General features: G+C 38.8%; 1 protein-coding gene across 1 annotated transcript in view; it reads right to left on the bottom strand.

Moving 5' to 3' along the window:
• Positions 1-24,555, bottom strand: part of SND1 (staphylococcal nuclease and tudor domain containing 1) — a 436,722-nt gene that overhangs the window by 235,233 nt on the left and 176,934 nt on the right. Inside the window, exon 12 of the mRNA XM_003806046.5 lies at positions 8,657-8,757. Within this exon, the coding sequence (XP_003806094.1) occupies positions 8,657-8,757 (101 nt within the window). The remainder of the gene's footprint in view (positions 1-8,656; positions 8,758-24,555) is intronic.

Genomic DNA, 24,555 nt, shown 5'->3' with positions numbered 1-24,555 from the left:
AGGAAGCCTGCCTCTGATACTACCTGCCTCCCCTACTCGCTTTTGTGATGAAGCTGTCCAAGAGAAGTAGACCTACGTAACTGCAGAGAAATGCCATGCCTACCCCAAATAGTAAAGTTGTTCCTTCATAAATGCAGATGAAAGTTTACAAATATTTAAGGATTTATCAAAGAAAAGGAACAAAATAAAGGCAACATTTAATCTAAGAGGAAACAGATAATTCAGACAACAGAAGAGGGTGTTATTTCTTTTTCTTCTTTTTTTTCTAAGACCAAGTCTCGCTCTGTCACCCAGGCTAGAGTGCAGTGGCGTGTTCTCGGCTCACTGCAACCTCCGCCTCCTGGGTTTGAGTGATTATACCACCTCAACCTCTTGAGCAGCTGGGACTATAGGCGTGCGCCACCACACCCAGCTAATTTTTGTATTTTTTAGTAGAGATCAAGTTTCACCATGTTGGGCAGGCTGGTCTTGAACTCCTGACCTCAGCTGATACGCCCGCCTCAGCCTCCCAAAGTGCTTGGATTACAGGCGTGAGCCACTGCGCCCAGCTTTCTTTTTCTCTCTTTTTTCTTTTCTTTTTTTTTTAGAGGGAGTCTCACTTTGTCACCCAGGCTGGATGGAGTACAGTGATGCGATCTCGGCTCACAGCAACTTCTGCCTCCAGGGTTCAAGCGATTCTCCTGCCTCAGCCTCCCAAGTAGCTGAGATTATAGGTGCCCACACCCTGCTAATTTTCCTATTTTTAGTAGAGATGGGGTTTCATCATATTGGCTAGGCTGGTCTGAACTCCTGGCCTCAAGTGATCTGTCTGCCTCAGCCTCCCAAAGTGCTGGGATTACAGACGTGAGCCATCTCGCCCAGGATTATTTTATTTTTATTTATTTTATTTTATTTTATTTATTTTATTTTATTTTTTTGGAGACCGAGTCTTGCTCTACCACCCAGGCTGGAGTGCAGTGGCACAATCTCGGCTCACTGCAACCTCCATCTCCAGGGTTCAAGTGATTCTCATGCCTCAGCCTTCCGAATAGCTCAGATAACAGACATGCATCACTACACTCAGCTAATTTTTTTGCATTTTTAATTGAGACAGGGGTTTCGCCATGTTGCCCAGGCTGGATTCGAACTCCTGGGCTGAAGTGATCCACCCACCTCCACCTCCTTGAGTGCTGGGATTATAGGCGTGAGCCACCGTGCCCAGCCAAGCGTGTTATTTCTTTTAGTTTTAAATGTTCTCAGAAATATTAGAGACAAACTGTATTCATAAACTAAGAATAGGGTGCTATTAAGACAGAACAATTAAAGAACAAAAATTTAAATATAAATGCTGAAAGAAAAATCAATAAAATGGGCTAGATTAAAAGAACAGTCTGTAAATTTTATAAGCATAGAAATAATTTCAGTTTTAGAATTACCAATATACTCATGATGCCTAACACAGTCCTTAGTACATACCAAGCATTCCACTAATACTTGATAAATGAACTAATGAGTGAGTGGCTAAATGAATAAGTGATATGAATAAATAAACAAGAGAGTGTGGATGAATGAAAATAAGTCAATATGCATGATTGGCCAGCTGTCTAGCTAAGCATATAACCTGAAAGATCAAGTTGAAGACATCTCCTTGAATATAGAAGAAAAAAAGCAAAGGAAGTTTTAAAATATTTAGAGAAACATTACAATGAGACATGAAGCAAAAGTTACAACATAAACAGATTTGGGGAAAAGCCTTACTCTCTCCTGGGCTCTCCATGGTACACTTTGGGAAACTGACAAGGGGGAGCTTCCCAAGGATCAGTGCAGTAAATATTCAAGTCATCCATCCACAGCTTGGCACTCGACTCAACTGATAGTATAAAAAGCAAAAAGGGGAAAAGAAGAAGCTCTCACATACTTCAGTAAAGGATTTTGCTGATTTGTAGGATTCAAGGGTGCCATTATGAAAAGCTAAATTGAACTTCCATCTAGAAATGATGGTAATAAAGTAATCTGAAACCACATTTTTAAGGAAATAAGACTTGGCAGTATGAGGTTGCCATAGATAGCCAGCCACGAAATATATGAACAAAAGAGACAGATTTGTCTGAAACTCAATAATATTTTCCTGACTGTAATCCTGAACCCTGTGCAACAGCCAAGTTCCTTCTTATAGTGTTTTATGGGACAAGTGTCTTAAAATGATTGCTATGCTTGAACTGGCAGAGGACAGGCCTAGTTATTCAACTACTTCTTTCTCAAGTATTGTTAACTAAATGCCACATAGGTTTCTGATGTCCTCAGAATGGATAGGCACACTTCTACTACTCAACACAGGAGAAGCAGCACAATTATATTAACCCAGCAGCCTATGATTTCCAGAAAACAATCTAAACTGCTCTTTTTGGGAAGGCGGAAGGTTTGGGTTGAGTTGGTTAGTGGTTTGTTACTGATTTAAGTGGAAAACAACAACAACCCTCATTCTAGTGTCTTGTGTTCCTTCAAAGCAGGGCAGGAAGGGGGCTCAGCAGTTCTTTTCATTGACTATGATTAAAGCGTAAGTCATCAATCTGTGGGGAAAAAGGGTTGGCTATAATACAGACCCTACCTCCCGGCAGAGCCACTACCATTATTAACACTGTAACCATACTTTCTCAAGTGCTGAAAAGGAACTTCAGGATGTTGTGGGCCTCTCTGGGTAAGATGACTAGGCCAGAAAAGAGCGATTCAAGAGGCTGCTTTTGCCCAAGTGTAGCTTGAAAGTCAGATATTAGTAATGTGTTTTAAGAATTGAAAACTCTGAGAGATAGGAGGTTTGGCTGACAGTGAAAAACCTCAAAGCTATACAACTGTAGTCAGAAAAGCTGGGGGCTGTATGACACTTATTCCTACTGTGACTGAGAAAAACCAAACTAGGATTAAAAAAGGATTATTCTAGCGGAGTAAGGATAAGACCTAACCTAATGGTTCAGTCACTAATAGAACAGCTGGGAGAAAAAAAGTATCCCTGCAAATTAGAACCAAAGAAAAAGCAAAAGCAAAGGCAGTCTTATTCTTTGTAAATTTAATAGTCTGGTTCATACAAATACATTAAAGGTAAGCGCTATCCACGAAGACTCTAAACAGACAGAAAGGATATTCATAAAGATGGCCTTGAAGCTGCTGCATGGGAAAGAATTATCTAAGATGTCCCGAGCCCCCACAGAACTTGGACAATACCTCTGATAGCAAGGTCTCATGCTCTGACAGCCATCAAGGCAGGTGGCAGTGGTGATGCATGCCTCAAGAAAGAAGAGCAATGCAGGGAAGCAACAGAAGGAAAATATGAGAAAAATAAACAGAAAAAATAAAGTCACCGGTCTAAAAAGATGTGATCTTGTGCAGAAAATAAACAGGAATTTTCACTTGCTCACCTTTCAAGGTTCCATCTCTGTGCCATTCTTTAACTTTCACAAAATGGGCCATGTGTATTGTTTCCTATCATCCTGAAATACTTCACATAATGGGAAACAATAGGGAAGTGCCTTAGTGACTGTATCTTCTGGATATGTGACAGTTTTCCATGGATGAGGGGTGAGGTGGTGGTGAGAATGAGTGTGTGTATCTGTGTGGCTTACCCTAGTTATATTTTGTAGACGTCCCTTTCTAAATGTGAACACATTTTCTTCTAACACTTTTCTTTGAAAACGTGATATGCAGAAAGGCATAAGCAAGGAGTTAATAGATTCTAAGGGTTTGCCAAATTGGAGCTCAAAGTAATTGGGAAGTCCAGCACAGGGAAAGGTCACCTCAGAAAATCTCACTCTTCAAGAAGGCTCTGGCAAGAACGAAAGAAGGAGATTTTAATCACTGCAGCTAATTACATAGACGACTAAATCATAAGAAGAGTTATTTAAGTGTCTTAAATACAATAAAAAGTAATTAACAGGAAGCGCCATCTTGACAGCCTCATGTCACAAACCAGGCCTAAAACGATCAGCTAATTCCCAACCCAGGAACCAGAGAATGAGAAAAGACTCAAAGTTTGATCTTTTTATTTTTTATTTAAACAGTTTTGATTAACAGATAACAACTCTTGCCAACTCCACAGTGAAGTTAATCAAGAAAAAAATTTTAATCTATTAGAGGAATGATGAACCTTGTTTTCATTGATTCCCCAGGGGAAACAGATAGGAAGCTGAAGCCTATGTCACACCAGCAAGGCCCTGCCAGCATCCTGTGATGCGACTCCTTCCCATACATCGAGAGGAAAAAAGGATTAGACTAAACCCTATAGAAGATACAGACAATTCACGCTCCCTGCATGTGAAATGCATCTAAACTTTGGCTTTGAAATAACCCTTTAAGAGACACCATCTCATCTGCCTCTTTCTTCTCAGTCCCCTAAAATCACTAGTTTCAGAGAAGCTCTTCTGTAGTTACAGAAGTCTGCTGTTCTCTTTAATAACAGGAAAGCCACTAGGTGCTGTGAAGGCCTAAATGTAGGTATATAAGCCGACAGATTACAACAAACATAATTTAGATAAGATTTCTTCTTAATTTCACATTTCTTCAAGACTGAACAGAGTGCACTTTTCAGAGGCTATGCAAGCCATAGAAGCTCTCTTTACTAACCCTTCCCTTAACTGACTTGCACATTCTGTGTCCTCAGCATAGGGTACTGGCAGATGCCAGTGAGAGTGACTGAGAGCCACTGTACAACACCTGAGCACTTCTGTCCCAACCAGATGAGCCATTTGTTTTTGTCCCCAAATCTAGTTTAAACTGGTTGTGCTTGTTGTTTTAATTACATACTTCATTAAATATCATTGAAATACAAGCACACAAAGAGTGTGTATTTACTAAAACACTCGCATGTGTAAGCACAGGGGCAGCTCAACCCAGTTCACCTCTATTGTTTAAGCATTGTTTAAGTTGTCTTGCAGATGCAGCAGAGCACAAATTGCAAATCATGGAGACAGGGCATGTGCAACAGAAAAAGGTTTTACTTCCTATAATACTCAGAACCAATGTTTCCTCCCTATGGAAACAAGAAGGCCAGGACAAGACCAAAACCTGAGTACCAGAATCCTTTTAGAAGTAAAGGGTCAGTTATCTAGAAAGATCTGGTGCTGAAATCCACCATTCCATACCTTATCCTAAATGGCCAAGTTTAAAGTCCTCCAGTTAAACCTACCCTCCCAGCACTTCTGCACACCAAATAACCCTCCATAACCCATAAAAGTTTGACCTAACACCCAGATTGGGAAAACAGAATTGAGTCCTGCCTCCTGTCTCCTTGCCAGTTGACCTCACAATAAAGCCCTTTCTTTTCCCAAAAACCAGTGCCATATTATTGGCATCTAGGCACTTCGGGCAGTGAGCCCGTTGCTCGATAACACATGCTTTAAAAAATTTAATAAAGAGGAAAGGCTTTAAAGTAGCTGCAAAATAAATATGTGTGGGACAACTGTAACAGATGAGGGGGTGTAAATCACAAAAATATAAGGTTCTATAATTAGTGTTTTTCAAGTCCTCATTTCAAACAGGAAGTTATGTAATTCAACAAGATATCAAATAGGTGGTCCATGCTGCCCAGACAGCAAAGATTTAAAAATATGTACACATTTTTATGTTTAAAATGAAAATAAAATATTTAAGATGTAGTGTTTTTTAAAAAGCCTCTTCTCTGGCTAGTGTTTATAAATCACCATTAAGTAAGATAAAAGGCTCTTAGTAGTATAACTTAATTCTGAAAATAAGCTAAGTATTTGGAGATTCTTAATTATCAATACCTCAAATTTTCTATAATATTAATGGAGTTTTGTTTGTTTGTTTGTTTGTTTTTTGAGACAAAGTCTCACTCTATTGCCCAGGCTGGAGTGCAGTGGCACGATCTCGGCTCACTGCAACTCCCGCCTCCGGGGTTCAAGCAATTCTCATGCCTCAGCCTCCCAAGTAGCTAAGATTACAGGCACCTGCCACCAGACTCAGCTAATTTTTTTTTTTGTATTTTTAGTAGAGACGAGGTTTCACCATGTTGGTTAGGCTACTCTCAAACTCCTGATCTCAGGTGATCCAACCGCCTCGGCCTCCCAAAGTGCTGGGATTACAGGCGTGAGCCACTGCGCCTGGCCAAGATTTTTTAAAGTATAGAAAATTCAGAAAAAAAAAGGATAAATAAAAACAAAAGCAAGATAAAAGGAAAACAAACAGAAGCAGTGACTAAGATTAGAACACAGAAAGTGTGCAGCTAGGTCTATTTGCTAGAGATGGCCTCTCTTTGGCAGTGAGCTTCCAATCATCAAATAAAAGAATAAAATTATCTGGGAGTCTCTCTGAATCTGCTGTGATTCTGGGGGCCGCCTGATAAAGAAAAATAAAAAACAGAATAAAATTATCAGTTATAAGTTTTACAGTACTGATTAGATAAAAACAAACCTGTGGTCATGCCTTAGATGCTACTAACATCCAAGTTATGCTTCATAAAGGAAGAGTTTGCAATAAAGTTAACGAATCACTCAACAAATTCATTGATTTCCTACCATATGCTAGATGCTAGGGCTACAACAGGGAATAAGACACAAAACTCCCTATCTTTAGGGACACAACAGTCTAATGAAGGATGGTTTCAGTATCAGTAAATTCCTTACATTTCTCCTGTTTGCAGCCTACCCATTTAACCACAAACTATAGTTCAGGATGAAAAACCCTATGAAGAAACTCATAATGCTTTCCAGGTACCTGCCAGGCTGGTCTAATCCAAGGAGACAATTTAAGTATCTAGAAGAGTACTTGTAAAATTCTTCTAAACTTGTACATGCTTCTAAACTTCTAAAAAAAAAAATTTACTTTGGTAAATCACACAAAAAAGAATATTTCATACAATCCAATTACAAGAACTGGGAAGCAGAAAATTCAAGTTCATTATCTCTGGCACAAACCTGGAGTATAGATATTGTAGGTTGTCAATTAAGACCAACCAACCTGTGTTGTTAAACAGCCAACAGAATTGACACCTTCTTACAAGGACTCAAGAATGTAATAGAAACCCAGACTAGAACAGACAGCTACCCCACATTTGCAGAGAGGAAGGCTGAAAGAGTAATCTCTGTCAAAGCCAAAATAAACACAGTGGAGATCTCAAGGTTTTAAGGCACAAAGCATGGCCACAACACTCTGCCCTGTAAAGTATTTTAAATTATCTGTCTCAAATTATCTTAAAAATAAAAAGATTGCTATAAAATACTCCCTGAATATCTCATTTTAAGCAGTGTAAACTTATTTTTTAAATATTCTTCAGTGGTAACTAAAGGAGATAATCCATTCTAATAGAATGTTAAATACTGGTGGAGGCCACCTGCCAAAAATAAAGACACGTGGTTTTGTACAACAGTGAAGTTGTTTTCACCAGTACTTAAAAGCAGCAGTATCTATGGAGATGGCTTTCTGTGGCAGTAAAAATATTTAGATAGAATACTAAGATTCCAGGTCTCTACAATAGGGAAGCATACAACTGACTCCTAAGAAGTGGTAACAAATTGGTAACAAATAACTATTGTAATTTATACAGAGAGAATAATGACCAAAATATGTCCTAGTTTTTCCCAGTTCAAAAATATTACTTGATTTGTCAAGAACCTGCTTCTAACAAAACCTGTGATGGCGTGAAGGTAAACATCAAATGCCTATACTGAGCGCCTCCTGGCAAAGATGAAACCTCCAATTGTTGTGTGAACATTAACAACATTAATAAATATAGGATCGGTAGCAGTGGCTAAAAATAGTCATTTCCAAATGTGAAAGCACGAATGAGGTGAAAGAGGCTCCTGTTAGGAGACTTTCATGAAGCTAAGCAGCTACAAAATGCTTATTCCTTTCAGAGGCCTGCAATAGCTTGGAGGTACTTCTCCTAAGTGGCTTCACTGTACTTTCAGTAACACAATCCTTGTTTTGATGACAAACCTATTATTTTCTTCCCCATCAATATGCCCCCTTAAAAGAAATGAAAAATAACAATTTGGTAACAACTAGCATATAAGATTGTTAAACGGAAAAGGAGACAATTACCATACTGGTATATTTTATGCAAAGTAAGAATTGCTATTGGGGACTGGCTGACTGTTGTAATATTTATTGGGGAAGCAGGGCCCAGCAGGCTTCCTCCTTCCCCTATCAGATATCTCCCCTGAAAGACTCTTCCTCAGCCTGGCTGCCAACAGATCTTGGAATCTAACCAGGTTACAGCCAGTACAGCAGAATAGGATGACCTCATCGTCTACTGATTACATACAAGAAAATGTCCAATTAACCTCTCCTCTTCTTCCCTCCTTGTTACCTGCTATTCTATACCTAGAGTTCCTAAACCAATATGCAGAGACCATTTTAGACAGTATCTAGGGCCTGCTTGATACTCAATAAATGGCATTATTAATAGTAATGATGTGTACTTCATAGTGCCAGGCACACAGAGCCCAATAAATCTTAAATAACTACAATAATGAAAGTATACGATTAGCTAATGAGTGATTATAAAGTACTTACAAATATAAAGTGCTACACAGGCACATAATTATAAACCACTGAGTTAAGAGCAGGAGAAAGCAAAGCAGAGTGAAAGGAAGGAAAGATTCAAATGAGCAAAGAACTCTTAGCTACTTGAGATGACAGCTGAGTCCCTGCCAGCCAGAACACTCACATTCCTCCAATGGTGACAGTGGCACAGGTACGCTCTGAAAAGGCAGGCACTGTCTCTGTGGCTGGGCTGGCTGGTCTAATGTAGTCCACCGTCACATTGACCTGGAAACAAAGAATCAAGGGAATTAGGGTTGAGAGTCTGCAACATAGCTCACTAGCAGCCACATGTGCCTGCTCAACTGTGAAAGATCAGCTCACTCCAGTTTGGTTTTCTGAATCTAAGATTTTTAAAACCAATTAAAAGAAATAGCTGAGCAACAGACTGGGAGAAAATGTTTGCAAAAGACATAACTAATAAAGAACATTTATCTAAAATATACAAAAAACTCTTAAAACTCAACAATAATAAAACAACCTGATTTTAAAATGCAAAAGATCCAAACAGCTTACTAAAGAATACATACAGGTGGCAAATAAGAACAGGAAAAGATGTTCTACATTACATGTGATTAGAAAATTGCCAACGTAAACAACGAGATACCACTGCTCATTGTAGCATAGTCAAAATTCAGAACACTGACAACACCAAAGGCAGGCAAGGATGTGGAGCAATAGGAACTCTAATTCATTGATGGTAGGAATGCAAAATGATACAGCCACTTTGGAAGATAGTTTAGTCATTTCTTATAGAACTGAACATGTACTCTTACCATTTGATCCAGGAATACAGCTCCTTGAAATTTACTTGAGGAGTTGAAAACATACTTACACAAAACCTGCCCATGGATATTAACAGTGGCTTTGTTCATAACTGTCAAAATGTGGAAGGAACCCATATATCCTTCAGTAGGTGAATGGATAAATTGTGGTATATCCAGATGACAGAATATTATTCAGTGATAAAAAGAAATGAGCTATCAAGCCATGAAAAGACATGGAGGAAGCTTAGACATATATTACTAAGTGAAAGCAGACACTTTAAAAGGTGTACTGTATGATTCCAACTATATGACATTCTAGAAAAGGTCAAACTACAGAGACAATAAAAATATCAGTGGTTGCCAGGAGTTAGAAGGAGAGAAGGAATTTTGCCAGGAGTTATAGGCAGAGAATAGGGAATTTTTAGCGCAATGAAACTATTCTGTACGACACTATAGTGGTGAATACATGCCACTATACATACATCAAAGCCCACAGATGATATAACACCAAGCACAAACCCTATGGACTTTGTGTGATAATGATATGTTAAGGTAGGTTCAACAATTGTAATAAATATACCACTCTGGTGTGGAAGATTGTGTGTAGGGGGCAGAAGGTATATGGGAAATCTCTGTAACTTCTGCTCAATTCTCCTGTTAATCTAAAACTGCTCTAAAAAAAAAAGTCCATTTTAAAAAGAAAGAAAAAAGCTGATAACCAAAGATGTAAATCAAACAACTAAACACATAGGTCCCCACAGCAATTTTACTTTACAGAGAAGAGGTTTGCAACATTCCTGTTGGACTCCTAGACATTATGATAAAGCAGTGCTTTAACCTCTTCTGGGTCAGACTACTTTGAAAACCTGTATTTAAAAATATGAACTGCCTCCATAGAAAAACTCCATATAATCTGTCTGTCACAGCTTCCTAAGGACCAGATTAAGAGTTATTAAGAACAACAAACAAGGTGGGCACAATAGCTTGCTCCTATAACTGCAGCACTTTGGAAGGCCCAGGTAGAAGAATTGCTTGAGGCCAGGAGTTCAAGACCAGTCTGGGAAACAAAGCAAGACCCCCATCTCTCTGAAAAATAAAAAATATAAATAAATAAATAAATAAATAAATAAATAAATAAATAGAAGAACAAACAAGATAACAATTACAAAGATGCTTGGAATTGGTTTCACAGTATGTAAATCAAAAAGATACAGCTAATTAAGCCCAACACCAACATACTTGAGAGTTAAGCAGTGTGGAGGTGGGGGAGATAGAATGGACTAGATGAATCCTTAGATTTTGAATTAATTTTGCAGACAGGAAGTTAGAAGCACAAAATGCAAAAATGGTTTAACCCTAGAATACACTAAATAAATGGATATGGACACACTAAACAATGCTTTTTTATTATGAAAACTTTGAAGATAAACATAGTATCCTGTAGCAAACATATAGGGCATGTCTTTACAGAATGAAGGTGTAGGCTTGGTTTGGGTCAAAACCAAGGTTTACAAACCCACACTGAAGAGGTGCATGGGGATCAAGGAGACGGAAGCCATCTCCACAGTCTGGAATCCCTTTTCTAAATACATCTTCGGCTCTCACTGATCAGCTTAAAGACAGCATATTGCAGAAGCATGGAGTTCAGCCACACTGCTAGTGAGCACCATTAAAATCCTTTCAAACTGTCTTCTCTTCAAAAACTCATCTTGAAAATGAACATGGAAATCTGGAAAAGGATAGATGCCTCAAAATTCCAACTGTCAGATCACCCACTTGAACACTACATTGAATCATGCTTTAGAAGCAGCAGAATGGAGCCATATCAGAGCCCAAGCCAATTAAGGGCTGAGGTTAAGGTAAATCATTCTTATGAGAAGTATGGTCATAGCACAACAACACAGAAAGTAAGAAAATATAAAGATGACTCCTAAAATTAGATACCTAGCTTTAAATTATTGCAAGGTCTTAACAACTACTATAAAACTCAGGAAATGAGTAAAAATGTGAGAAATGTGTTCAGACAGGGGGATTGAACAACTAGTGTCCTCCAACAAAAAGGTTTTTAATACTTTCCCTGCATGCTGCTGGCCAGAGTTAATACAGGCCAAAAAAAGGGCAAGGAATGAGAGGGCTGCACACAGACAGGCCTGAGTAACTCAGAACCAGGGAAGGGAAGAAGTGGTCTTGATGCTAATACACCCTGGAACTCTCCTCAGACAAGGCCTCACAACTAGCTTATAGAAGCAGGTGAGGAAAACAACAAGATAGCTGGAGTCACGGCAAAAAATCACGAGTGTACAGAAGGTAGACAGTGAAGGTGGCTACACCATGTAAAGTATCTCAGGGCCCATTTTAAATAGGACAAGGCCACAGGGTATGGTCCAATTTGGGGGCATTCGCTGGGAAGTTAATAAATATGTGGAAATGAGGAAAGAGGTCCATGTATCTTTCATGCTTTCACCCAATCCATCTAACAAGCTCAATCCCTCAATTCTACTACCTAGGGAAAAAATCAGCACTGCTTAAAAAAAAAAACTAAGTTAATCTCAAGGTTACCTTGCGCCTCCCAATGCCAAACCTCCTTCTCAGTAGGCAGGCAGGGGTGGGACAGCAGCTGTTTAGCACAGAGGAACATTAGCTCTCAACCCAGAGAGAGAGCTAATTCATCAAGAGGGCTAATTCACCATGCCACATGTGTGGGAGTAATAATAGGAGGAATAACAAACAAAAGTGAACACCTGTGTATCTCTCAGGCCAGAAGGCCAAAGTGAGGTGATGTTCCAAAACTGTCTTCCAGGGAAATCAGTGGGAAGACAAAAAAATTTTAATCTTCAATAACCAAAAGAAACAACTACATTCATCTGCCAATTAATTGTTTCCCATATCGAGAGAATAAGAACTGTAAATAAGTCAGAGATTAAACAGTTATTTGTGGATGCAACATTATTAAAGAAAATCTGAAATACAAATGAGGCCCTGAGAATAGCCCACAGCCAAGATATACACCTGCAGGCAGCTATGACAAATCAGGAATTAAAGTCAATGTGTAATTAGCATTTGTGTCCCTCCCCTGTGGATTCTGAGATCTCTTTCTCTACCCTGGAATTTTTCATCTCAAGATATTCAACACTGACCTGTCAATCAGTTGAAAAAGAACCATGGTTTTAACAGCTTCAATTAAAACCACTGTAAATCTTAGCAACATCTTTGTCTAAATAAATGATAACCTGAATTTTATGTTTGTGGGTAAGTAAGTATAAAACGGCATGAGAGAAGAAACTGATTAATACAGATGGGTTCTCCTTTTTAAGATATTCCTGAAATATTTTGTATGCAAGTATTTTACGAATACATGACCAAGGGCTATATAACTGACTCAGACCCTGATCCCTGTTTATAGCAATGAGTGACCACAAAGAGCCCTGGGCTCTTGCTTGGTGCTACTTGAAGCTCCCTTACAAATGAGGCACGTAACATCTTTGGGTCTCAGTTTCCCTTGACCTTAAAAACGAGAGCACTAGATTAGAACATCAGAGCATCATTTCACTCTAGAATTCTAAAAGATAATTTAGTCAGACATGGGGTACTATATACTGTTTTCTTAAATCTTTGTATTTCCTACCTTACATTTACTACATTGTATTGGAACACACCAACTGTAAGCTCCAAGAGTGGGGAGACCATGTCTTATTCACTCAAAGAGCTGGCATGGGCCTGTAAGGCAGGAGACTATGCAGTAAATGTTTGTTGCATGAGTAAATATATAATCAATAATCTTTTCAGACATAACATTATGAAGGATACCTTTGAAGTGGGAAGGCAGGGCATCCTGAGTACCATTTTGTCAAGCTGTTGATCATTCTGCTGTTTTATATAGTAAAAATATATTTATTTAAACCGTGGAGGATAGGGAGGAGGAACTGGGGGAGGAGCAATATTTTAAAACTGTGATAAAGCTCTAGCGCAAACAACCATGAAAGATGAAGCAAGCCAAATATGAAACATACATACTTTCTCACATTGTTTATTCCTCAAAGAGGTTCTCAAAGGTAAGAGGGTAGCAGGCAACCTTGGTCTATTAGATTATAGAATTTTCCTTGAAAGCAATTTCAGGGACCCTTCAGAGGAACTAAGATGGTAACTTCAAACTAAATTTATATATTAATTGCTTGTAAAGTCTGGAATAGTTTAGAATAGAACAGCTATGGGCCACACAACAGAATTCTCAGGCTCTCTGGATATTCTTCATACAATGTATGACTAGAACAGTATCAAACCACCAAAGAACTTCACAGACTGATGCTGATGATAACAAAACGCCAAAAAGTGAACTACCTAAGCATAAAAGGTTAGAGGAGGTAGGAAGGAAAACAACTGCAGAGCCACATTTCCAGGTTGTAGCCTGAGCTTAGTTTTAATATAACTAGAGCTGTTACGTAAGGCTTTGGGGCATAATCGCCACATAATCCCACCCACTACTCCACATAGCCACTCATAAATTCACAAAGAGCTAAATAAACACCTTGTCTCTCAAAATAACCCCTTTATTACCCCTCTCATGACAGAATTTCCAGACTTTATGGAAAGCCTCTACACACCCCTAATACTGAAAAGACGACACCATCTGGCCTGAGTCCCACGGATGCTGCCTAGAAACAAAAGTAAGTAAAATGGAATGTTTCACATAGGCTTGATAAGAACACGGACACTTCAGAACAGCCGGCTGCAGTGACTGGTTCCCAGCAATTCTAGAAAGGAGCTGTGTGAACCTAGATAAGCGACCTAACTTCTCTGCTTATGTTTAACACATTTACTGTGCGTATCTCACTGCTGTAGGAAGATACATATGTATCATTTAGAACAGTGCTTGAATCATTGTACGTTCTATCTAAGTGCCAGTTATTTTTAGATAAACATGTACTAATTTTCTTAGGGCAGTGTCTGGCACAGAGTTAAATGCTAAATAAGTATCCATGAGATAAACACATACACAAATACATACATGCATAAATCAGATACATGTTGATTTAAATCATTAGACTTTGGAAATCATCAGGCAGAAAGACTAAATTAAATACACTTTTCTCTTTAAAGAGCCACAGCAAACAAAAATATGTAGTACTTCATACATATTCATCCCAACTTAGAGCTAAGTAAGGATTATTTTAAAGAATGATACACTATTTAGTATTTATTTAGATATTTAACATTAATTTTGCAGCTACCAGTTATTGGATATTTTATTTACCAAAGACAATTGAAGCACAGTGTTGTGAACCATCTCAAATAATTAGGTTAACTAGGGATATTTGGGGCAGGATACTTCTTGCCTTACTAAATTAGGAAGACAGTGAACATCAAATAGTAACCAAGTTTCCATTTGCTTTGGGCTTAACAGTGTAGGATATAATAAATTTCTCTTCAAAGGTTTTTAGCCTGTAAATTGTTAAGTACGATGAGTTCTGAGATCCTCTCCAAAGAACCAGTGCATCAGTATGTTCAGCTCCCGTTCCTTATTCTGCATTTTAAAGTTTAACTTCCTCATTCTCCTTGTCCCTAGTTTCAGTAAACAACCTTTTCCACCAGTTCTAATCAGTAGTTGACATCTGTTCCCCTGGTCACCTGCTCCGTCCTTTGAGTCACCCCTGGTCACCTGCTCCATCCTGAGTTACTCCTGGTCACCTGCTCTGAACTGAATCATCCTGAGTCACCTGTTCCGTAAGCCCTTCCCACCAAACTACTCATTCCGCCACTCAGGCTCGTACCCCTGCTCTCTTTAAAATAGCCAATCGGAATTAGCTTAGACTGTGCGGTCCAACCCTAGCCAACAGGGGAACAACATAGCAGTAGGGGCTACCTGCCCGTTCCCCTCCCTTGTTGAAGTCGCATCCAGGAGTCGCACCCTTCTATAGAAGTAAAAATTGCCTTGCTGAGAAAATTAAATTTATGTTTGAGTGCTATTTCTCTTGCAGCACTGAAAATTTATTTATAACAACAGGATCTTCCATACAAAGTGCTCCTTAATATTTACATAATGTAGTTTTAATAATTTTTCTCTGTTAAAAGTATATTATCATTCTAAACTTATAAAAGTGATACATATTTTTAAACATTTTAAAACACACATCAATCACCCATTCATCGAGGTACAGGAAGAGCTTCAAAACAAATTGCTAAGGAGCCTGTTGGTCCTGCCTCTGGGCATGCTCTGAGCTTACCTCCAAGCTAATTCAGACATTAGCCGTTGTGGAACTGCTCATCTCTCAAGAGAGGATGTTAAACTTACCTCCTTCTAGGCAAGTACTGTGTAATGGAAATATAATAAGGGACAAATGAGACCCACATGTGTATGTTCACATTTTCCTAGCAGCAATGTTGAAACATTAAAAAGAAACAAGTGAAATTAATTTTAATATGATTTTTTATTTAATGCAAAATTTCTAAAACATCGTGTCAATATATAACAAATATTATAAAAGTATTGAGATCTTTTTTTGTATTAAATCTTTACTATCTGGTGTGTACTTTACAAACATCTCAATTTGGACCAGCCACACTGCAATGCTTAAAACTCAGTGGGCATTCCTAGAGTATCAGTTAAGGCACAAGTCTTAGCCTCATTCCTCTATCTTCTCTGTGGTTCTGATTTCTCTCTGTATTTTTCCCTGTGAACGTATGTTTTATGAATCTTTGTAAACATTCTTAAACCAAATATGAAAAAAATATGATATAAAAACCCTGGTATCAAAAATAAAATATTTAGCCTTCATTTTCTTTTTCAAATCTATTATCTGACTAGATTACAAAGATAAGCCACATACATTTTTAGTTCAGAAAAAGAATTTCAGGTGTGAGGATAAATTTATACACTGAGGGAAAAATCCCTTAGTCTGTACTATATATGTAAAATATATTCTATTCAGTAGTTTGGTGAAGGTATTTTTCAGTTCCTTCTACCAATTCAATAGCTGAATTTTATTAATTCCTGATTTGTCAGCATGATTCTAGAATTCTTTACCTTAGTGTTTGAAGTTTATTCTAATGGATGGATGGTGGGTAGATGGTGGCTGTGGCCAGAAACTCAGGTTAAGAAATAACTGTTTTTGTAGTTAATAATTAAGGCTTCTGTTAATTGCTGATATTATTAAAAAGAAAACAAATAACTGGTAGATGTAACCTACTTATTTTTATACATTTTTATAATTATAAAATGCTGAAATTTACCTCTTCCATCAGGACATCTTTGAGCTCTGCAACAACCTTTATAAATACGTTCAGAAAAAATTATACATTTTGTTGTCTCATCTATGCTACAAAGATTAGGAGACATAAACCAATGCTCCCTTCCTAACTCTCCAATCCAGCCCAGATGTATTCTGTAACACCCCCTTCCAAATCATTGTAATTAGGTGCTTAGGCTGGTTGTTTCTTCACATGTATTTATGCTGCTCTCTCCCATCTAAAATCACCATCCTACCCCCAAACCCCAAAACTATTTTGAGTACATTTCATTTTCAACAATGGAATTTTAATCTATAATGCCTATAAACCTTTATAAACACAGTTAGAAAGTGTTCTTATTTGATACATCTTTGACAAAATGAGTCTCCTATCCCAACCACTCCTCTGTCCCCGGGATGGGCAGATGCTTTTATCTGTTTTGAGGGGAAAGGTAAAATACAGCTGAATATGGCGTCCATGGAGATGTTAAGAGTCTCTATCTGACATCACGCATTCATTTAAGTGGACATCACTGCTCCCTGATAAACCTTCACTTCGGTAAATATTTAATTAGGAGCATACACAAACTCGAGATCCACAAAACATTAAAACATTTTAGGTAAGGGGCCATTAGAAAATGGCAAAGATTTCTAGAAGTAGTGATAACAACCTGAAAACAAACATAATAAAATGATCTGAAAATATACTGACCAAGCAGTTTCTATACGGAAGTAAATAATAGGCACATATAAACATCAAATTTTGACAAATGACAATATTTTAAATAAATCTGAGGGGTACCTTAGAGAAAGACACAGAGATCACTATTTGAAAATAGTGATCCCAGCTTCCAGCAGTTTCATTAAATCTCGATTCTCCAGGATTTATAATCCTACAAACATACTTAAAAAGTATAATGTGTGTTTGTGCTAATGCTCCATTATCTTACTCATTATTTTATCACAGGCATAACTCACACCAATACCTACTTTTAATACAACCTGCTTGTCCCTAAGGAGGAATGTCAAAAGGTTTCAGAGGCACTACTGGAAACTGTCCCTTGTGTAGCCCATATGTCCCTTCTTATTCCTCACCAGAGCTGCCAACTCCCATTGCCTTCCTCTAAAGGATGAAAGTTGAGGGTGGGTCTTTTTTCTCCATTATACAAGCGTCAATCACAGTCATCTATGGCCAAAATTTCCAAGGTCACCAGCAGTCAGGAGAAATTAAATCACTTTTTCCAGAACTCTCCCTGGAGGAGTTCCAGCCACACAAGCAGCACAAATTTTACATGGAGATACTTCTGCCTTTATGTCAAATACACCCAATGTCACCCAATCTTTAAAACAACAGCAGTAATGAAACTATGATGAGAGGAACAAGAATATGAAGAAAGGAGACTTGCTTAATGGCTTCTAAGAATAATTAGTGGGGGGAAAGGGGATATTATTAAGAAATGGATAAAAACAAAAGGTTACATTACATTTGCTCTGTCTATAAAGATTTTGAATGCCTGCACCCACCAAAATACCAGGGAAATCTAATCAATAAAAGTGGGGACTAAAGTATTCACCCTGCCAAGAGTTCCAATAAACTCCTATTTCCCTGGGGAGTAGGTATTGCTTGGGTGAGCAAAACCAGAACACAAAAGCCATCCTGCATTGACTACAATTCAGAGCACTCCCATTTCTCCAGCATGCCCATGAGCTGGCATCAAGAAGTCACTCAGACAAGGAAAATATATGTTTAGGTAAATTAAATAAAGGCCAAAGTTAGAATGGTGAGCTGACCTCAAGGATGTATATAATGATGTCAAAGGAAAATCACGAAGAAAAAACACAATAATTCTTTAGGAATACACGCCAATGACTAAATAACACAAGGATACAGCACTTGTGTACATAAATTGTCAGTTTTGTGGCTAAGTAAACATTCCAAGAAAATCAGGTATCAATATCAGCCTTTCTTCCTGTAAACATACCACACCATCCCTCTATTTCACAAAGTAGAGGCCTACTAAATGAAGCAAGGTTCCATGATCAAAGGCACGGCGTGCATAGAACAATGACAACTAAAGTCACAGACACCGATCAAAGACCATCCTGCATTGTATCTGCGTCTCCCTTCAAATTCAGGTCTCTTGATTTACAGTCATTGTTTTGGAAAACAGTGAACAGGCACACAACCAACTCCTTGGCCTACAATTACACACATTCACAAACTGGACAGTTACCAGTGGAGGATAAGTCTAGATCAAACCATTTCTCAGTTCCACAGTGTTCCAGTTTCCACTCCTAAATTATCAGAAATATGATGCAAAAATATTGCTTAGCTTTCCAAAAAAATTAAAAATAGAATTACCATATGATCCACCAATTCCACTTCTAGGTATACATCAGTGGAATTGGAAGCAGGATCTTAAAGAGATATCTCAATACCCAGGCTCACAGAAGAATTTATTTACAACAGCCAAAGGTGGAAGCAACTGACATACCCATTGTTGGATAAGTAGATAAACAAAATATGGTAGATACATACAATAGAATGTTATTCAGCTTTAAAAATGAATGAAATTCTCATTATCTTGAGGACATTATAAGTGAAAGAAGTCAGTCACAAAAAAAAAAGAAACAAACTTACTTACAAAAAAGAATACTGTGTGATTCCATTTAAATAAGGTACCTAGAGTAGTCAAATTCTTAGACCAAAAATAGGAACATGGTTGACAGGGGATGGAGAGATTTATTTAATGGGTATAGAGTTTCGATTGTGCAAGAGGAAAGAAAAAGTTCTGGGGATGGACAGTGATGGTTGCACAACAATGTGAATGAATGTGCTTAATGTCACTGAATTGTACACTTAAAATTGAATAAGAAGGTAAATTTTATTTTATGTATCTGCCTTTCTCTCTCTCTCTCTCTCTCTCTCTCCCCCCCCCGCCCCCCCCGCCAGGCTGTTCTGCCCACACATTAGTAAATAACAGCGGCAGGAGCGAGGGAACTCTGAACCCAAACCCAGCTAACTCCTGAATCTACTGGTTACCTCAATAAGACAGTTCAGGCTGGGTGTGGTGGCTCATGCCTGTAATCCCAGTATTTTGGCAGGCCAAGGTGGGTGGATCATTTGAGGTCAAGAGTTCGAGACCAGCCTGACCAACATGGTGAAACCCAGTCTCTACCAAAAATACAAAAATTAGCCAGGCATGGTGGTGTGTGCCTTTAGTCCCAGCACTCGGGAGGCTGAGACATGAGAATCACTTGAACCTTGGAGGCAGAGGTTGCGGCGAGCCAACATCGCGCCACTGCACTCCAGCCTGGGTGACAGAGCAAGACTCCATCTCATTAAAAAAAAAAAAAAAAAAAAGACAGTTCAATCACATTCCCAAGAAAATATACGGATGGTTTCCCAAAACCATAATTAGAAGTCATGTTCAATAACCCCTAAATAAGGACACAGAAGTCTCCGGTTGTCATATAAGATAAAATAGTCTACCTTTTAGGCCACCTTTCTCAGGATATAAAATACACTTGGCTATTTTCTTACATTCTGAAAAGAGTCAACACTCTAAGAAAGTGGTCCCCAACCTTTTTGGCACCAGGGACCGATTTTGTAGAAGACAATTTTTACATGGATGGTGGGGAGGATGATTTCGGGATGAAACTGTCCCACCTTCAGATCATCAAGCATTAGATTCTCATAAAGAGCATGAGACCTAGATCCCTCGCACGTGCAGTTCACACTAGGCTTTGCACTTCTACGAGAATCTAATGCTGCTGCTGATCTGACAGGAGGCAGAGCTCAGGCAGTGACGTTGGCTGGCCTGCTGCTCATGTCCTGCTGTGCAGCCTGCTTCCTAACAGGCCAGGGACCAGTACCGGTCTGCAGTCCGGGGCTTGGGGACCCTTGCTCTAAGGCACAAGCTGCATGTCTACCACAAGTCAACCCAAATATGCCTTTCTTACCATTTCTCAGAGGCAGTCGTAGAAGGGAGATAAGAATAGTCTATGGCTCACTGACTTCCTATAAAATTGACAAATTTTGATGTCCTGCGCTGCGACAGAATTTTTCTATGAAGAATTGTCTGCCTTAGAGATCTATCACGTGCAGATCTACAGAATTTTCAGTGATTCACCATCATTTTCCCACCTTTATCTACTTCTCTAGTTGCTGAATTTAATCACTGTTGTCTGTGCTTTTGTCCAATGAACTTCCAATTTCCACATGCTTCTCTAAGTGGTATTTTTCACTGTTGGCAGGAGTCTAAATTATTATAACATCATTGGAGGTCAGGCTGGCAATTCTACTAACATTTAATATGTGGATGTCCTTTAACCCAGCAGTTCCACTTCTAGGAATTCAATCTACAGAAACAAAGATGTATGTACAAATGTGGTGTCCTTTGCATTCATAGTAGTTTAACACAAACGCATAATTACAAGTTGAGATTTCAGTAATCTTAAATCTCATGAGTTATAAGTTGGCAGAAACCTTGCCTATCTTTTTCACCTACATATTACCAATACTGAATAAATATGATGTAGCTGCTGAGAACACGTGGGAGCTACACATTCTGCTATGGAAAGATGTCCAAAGAGAAAGGCAAATGAACAATGGTAAATATGATGTAATCCTATTAGGGGAACAAAAGTGAGGGAAACATGGAACAGAATCCAGAGGAACATACTTGGCACTGTAGAAGGGCTTATCCTTCAAAGGTGCAATTATAAGGTACTTCCAATTTTTCACATTGTACATTTCCACAGGGATTAAAATGTTTAAATTACATTTGGAAAGGGGAAAAATTTGATTAAGTCTTAAGAGAAACAATACGGTGAGCTAAGTAAATATATAAAGAAAACATCTGCCTTTAAAAACAAAAAACAGCAAAAAACACAAAAAAGTAGCCTCCTCACAAGCAGGGTCTTCACCTTTGAGCATCTGTTTCATCACAATAGTTCCCACACTGAGGCCATGGTCACTGCTCAGTAATGTCTGCCAACCAGTAAGGATTATGCAGGGCAGGCTAAACACTGTTAGAAGGACATGATCATGAGGGCTTCCGGGTGCCCAGTGGTGTACTGTTGCCATGGCAGGTGGGCATCACTCTCTGCAAATGAACTGCCAATCTCACTCTGAGCTGATAATGATCCTGCCACCACCACCTGCCTGCCATATGTTTTCTCTACTTGTCACGTAACAAGGAACTGCATTTTGGCATGCTGATCACTGACAATCTAATACTACTGGTTGATGTTTGTTATACCTAGCTGCAGCCCTTCAGAGAGAGCTGGAAAAGAGTGGAAGAAGGATATAAAATAATGCTTTGCCTACTGACCATTCACTAAGACCCAACACTTTGCAGTGGGTTAGCCAGCCAGTTCTAAGACAGCTGGTAATATGTGAAGGGCTGTGCCCCATCCCCCTTGTGCCCTCTGATCCTGTTTCTCATCAGCAGAGTAGAAAACGAACCCAGACTTCCCAATAGAACAAGCTGGATTCATTCTGTCTCCCTTAACCAACACAGTACAGTCAATAAAAACCATGGAGTTTTGTTTTTTACTTTAATACTGAGGTAAGCACAGGGTGTGTTATCAGAAGTCAAGAATTCGTGTTCATGGAGCCCTTTCTCTGAGCAGCAGATCATCTGATGAAGAGAATATAATATGGAAAAATAGGGTTCCTGTAACTGCCTCCCAATTTGCCCCTTTTACTAGAACTCTAACTCATACATTTATAACTATATATCCCAGAGAGTCTCAAAATAAATATAGGGCTTGTTATCTACTCCTAGACAGCAAACTAGGAGCTAGTTTCTGAAAAGAGGGAGAGAAGAACAGTTTCAGTAGAGTTTAGGTAAAAGATATTGAATGCACAAGAGACTGGAATCAGTCAAGCAGGTTAACCAAACCCCTCATATTCCCATTGATAATGAGAATGTGAAGATGATTATCCAACAGCACTTTCCATGAATTAAAAGGTCATTGGATACATATATACTTCTCTTAATGAGGAGGATCATTAAGAGAAGGATATATTCTGCTATGGAAAGATGTCCAAATAGAAAAGCAAATAAACAATGATAAATATGATGTAATCCTACCAGGGGAAGAAAAGTGAGGGAAACATGGAACAGAATCCAGAGGAACACATACTTGGCACTGTAGAAGGGCTTATCTTCAAAGGTGCAATTATAAGGTACTTCCTCTCCCCACTCTCACCAACACTTAACCAATTGGCTAAAATGCCAACCAGCATTAGCACCAAGAAACACCAAGGCCTTCTTGGCACAAACTCAGCTCACTGCAACCTCTGCCTCCTGGGTTCAAGCAATTCTCCTGTCTCAGCCCCCTGAGTAGCTGGGACTACAGGCGCCCACCACCACGCCCAGCTAATTTTTGTATTTTTAGTAGAGATGGGGTTTCACCCTGTTGGTCAGGCTGGTCTCTAACTCCTGACCTCATGTGATCCACCCACCTCGGCCTCCCAGAGTGTTGGGATTACAGGCATGAGCCACCGCACCCGGCCACCAAGGCCTTCTTGATTCAGCAACCACAGCATTAACATACAGATTTACTATTTAATTAAGATCAAATTTATGTAACATGAAATCCACCATCTCAATCATTTTAAGGTGTACCAGTTCAGTGGATTTTAGTATATTCACAATGCCGTGCAACATCATGCTTATCCAATTCACTGAAAAGAAACTATATCCATGAAGCAGTCACTTCTTTTTCCCAACTTCCCCTACCTCTAGCCCCTGGAAACCATCAACCACCTATAGATCCCTATAAAAATTCTGTATAAATGGAATCATATAATATGCAGTCTTTTGTGTCTAAATTCTTTTACTTGGGACAAGTTTTCCAGGTTCATCTATGCTGAAGTATACAGCAGACTTCATTCCTTTTTAGGACAGAATGCACTGATTGTAAGGATATACCATACTTTGTTTATCCACTACGGTGTACTTTTGAGACTGCAGCTATAATAAGAGAAAGTATGCTGAGAACCACTTTAATAAAAAATCTTGTAATAATATTTTTAATAATAAGAGAAAGTGTGTTGAGAATCAGTTGAGAGCAATCAGTGGCCTAAGGAGAAGAGTTTTCATTGACAAACACAAACTAAGCTATCAGAGTCAAATCATATAAAAGGAGTCTTTTAATCTCCTAATCTGTCCACTTCAGAGAACCTCAACCAAATCCATTTTTTTTTTAATTAAAAGTCTCTCATAATGAGGAAGAAATCTTTCAGTGTCTCAAGGGATGGTCCAAACAATAAACCAACCTACCAATCACCTCAGAGGAAATGAAACTGCCTCACAGCAGGTCCTTTGCTCCAGATGAAGAGTACAGCCACTGTTCAGGATGCAAAGAAGACACAGATCTAAACTATGTGGGGGAGGGGGCAGGGGGCAGGATCCCTACAGGCTTTTCCCTCATCTGCTGCATTTGCTTCCAAGATTCCTGGCACATACTCATTCAAACGAACCAGACTGTAATTCGGGTTTTAAGGACTCTCCTATCTTAGTTAATAATACATACCCTGTTTGAATGTATCGCTAGTATACACAGCAACAAATCTCTCCCTGATGCATCACCTGTGGTCTTTCCTGTGTGATGCTCTTCACATCAGCTAAGCTGACTCCTCTTCCGCCCCTACCTCTAAGAGGTCAGGTGGAAAACTAATGATACGTTCTTCTACCAGACAGTAGTAAAGCAATAAACAAAAATGACCCAGGGAGCTCTGCTCCATGATTTAATATGGAAATAATTTTTATTCTTGGGCTATTAAAGTCTCTGGGTCTTTTAGCCCAGGAGATAAGTCAATACCTCAAGAATAGAAGAATTGTGTTTGCTCTGGAGGTAACATTTTGAGCTATAAATTTATTATCCTGATTATCAAAAGACCAGCCCAAGAAAGCAGTGATGATATTTAATAATATTTTGACACTATAGATTTTCCAGAAAATTTTAGACAACTCTACAAGAAAGAAGAACAAAGCCAAAATTTCTAGCAGTTCCAGAGAAAA

Source organism: Pan paniscus, chromosome 6, assembly GCF_029289425.2.
Source record: "Pan paniscus chromosome 6, NHGRI_mPanPan1-v2.0_pri, whole genome shotgun sequence".
Classification (NCBI taxonomy): domain Eukaryota; kingdom Metazoa; phylum Chordata; class Mammalia; order Primates; family Hominidae; genus Pan; species Pan paniscus.
The sequence above is the reverse complement of the archived record's forward strand: the minus strand, read 5'-3'. Positions and strand labels throughout refer to the sequence as shown.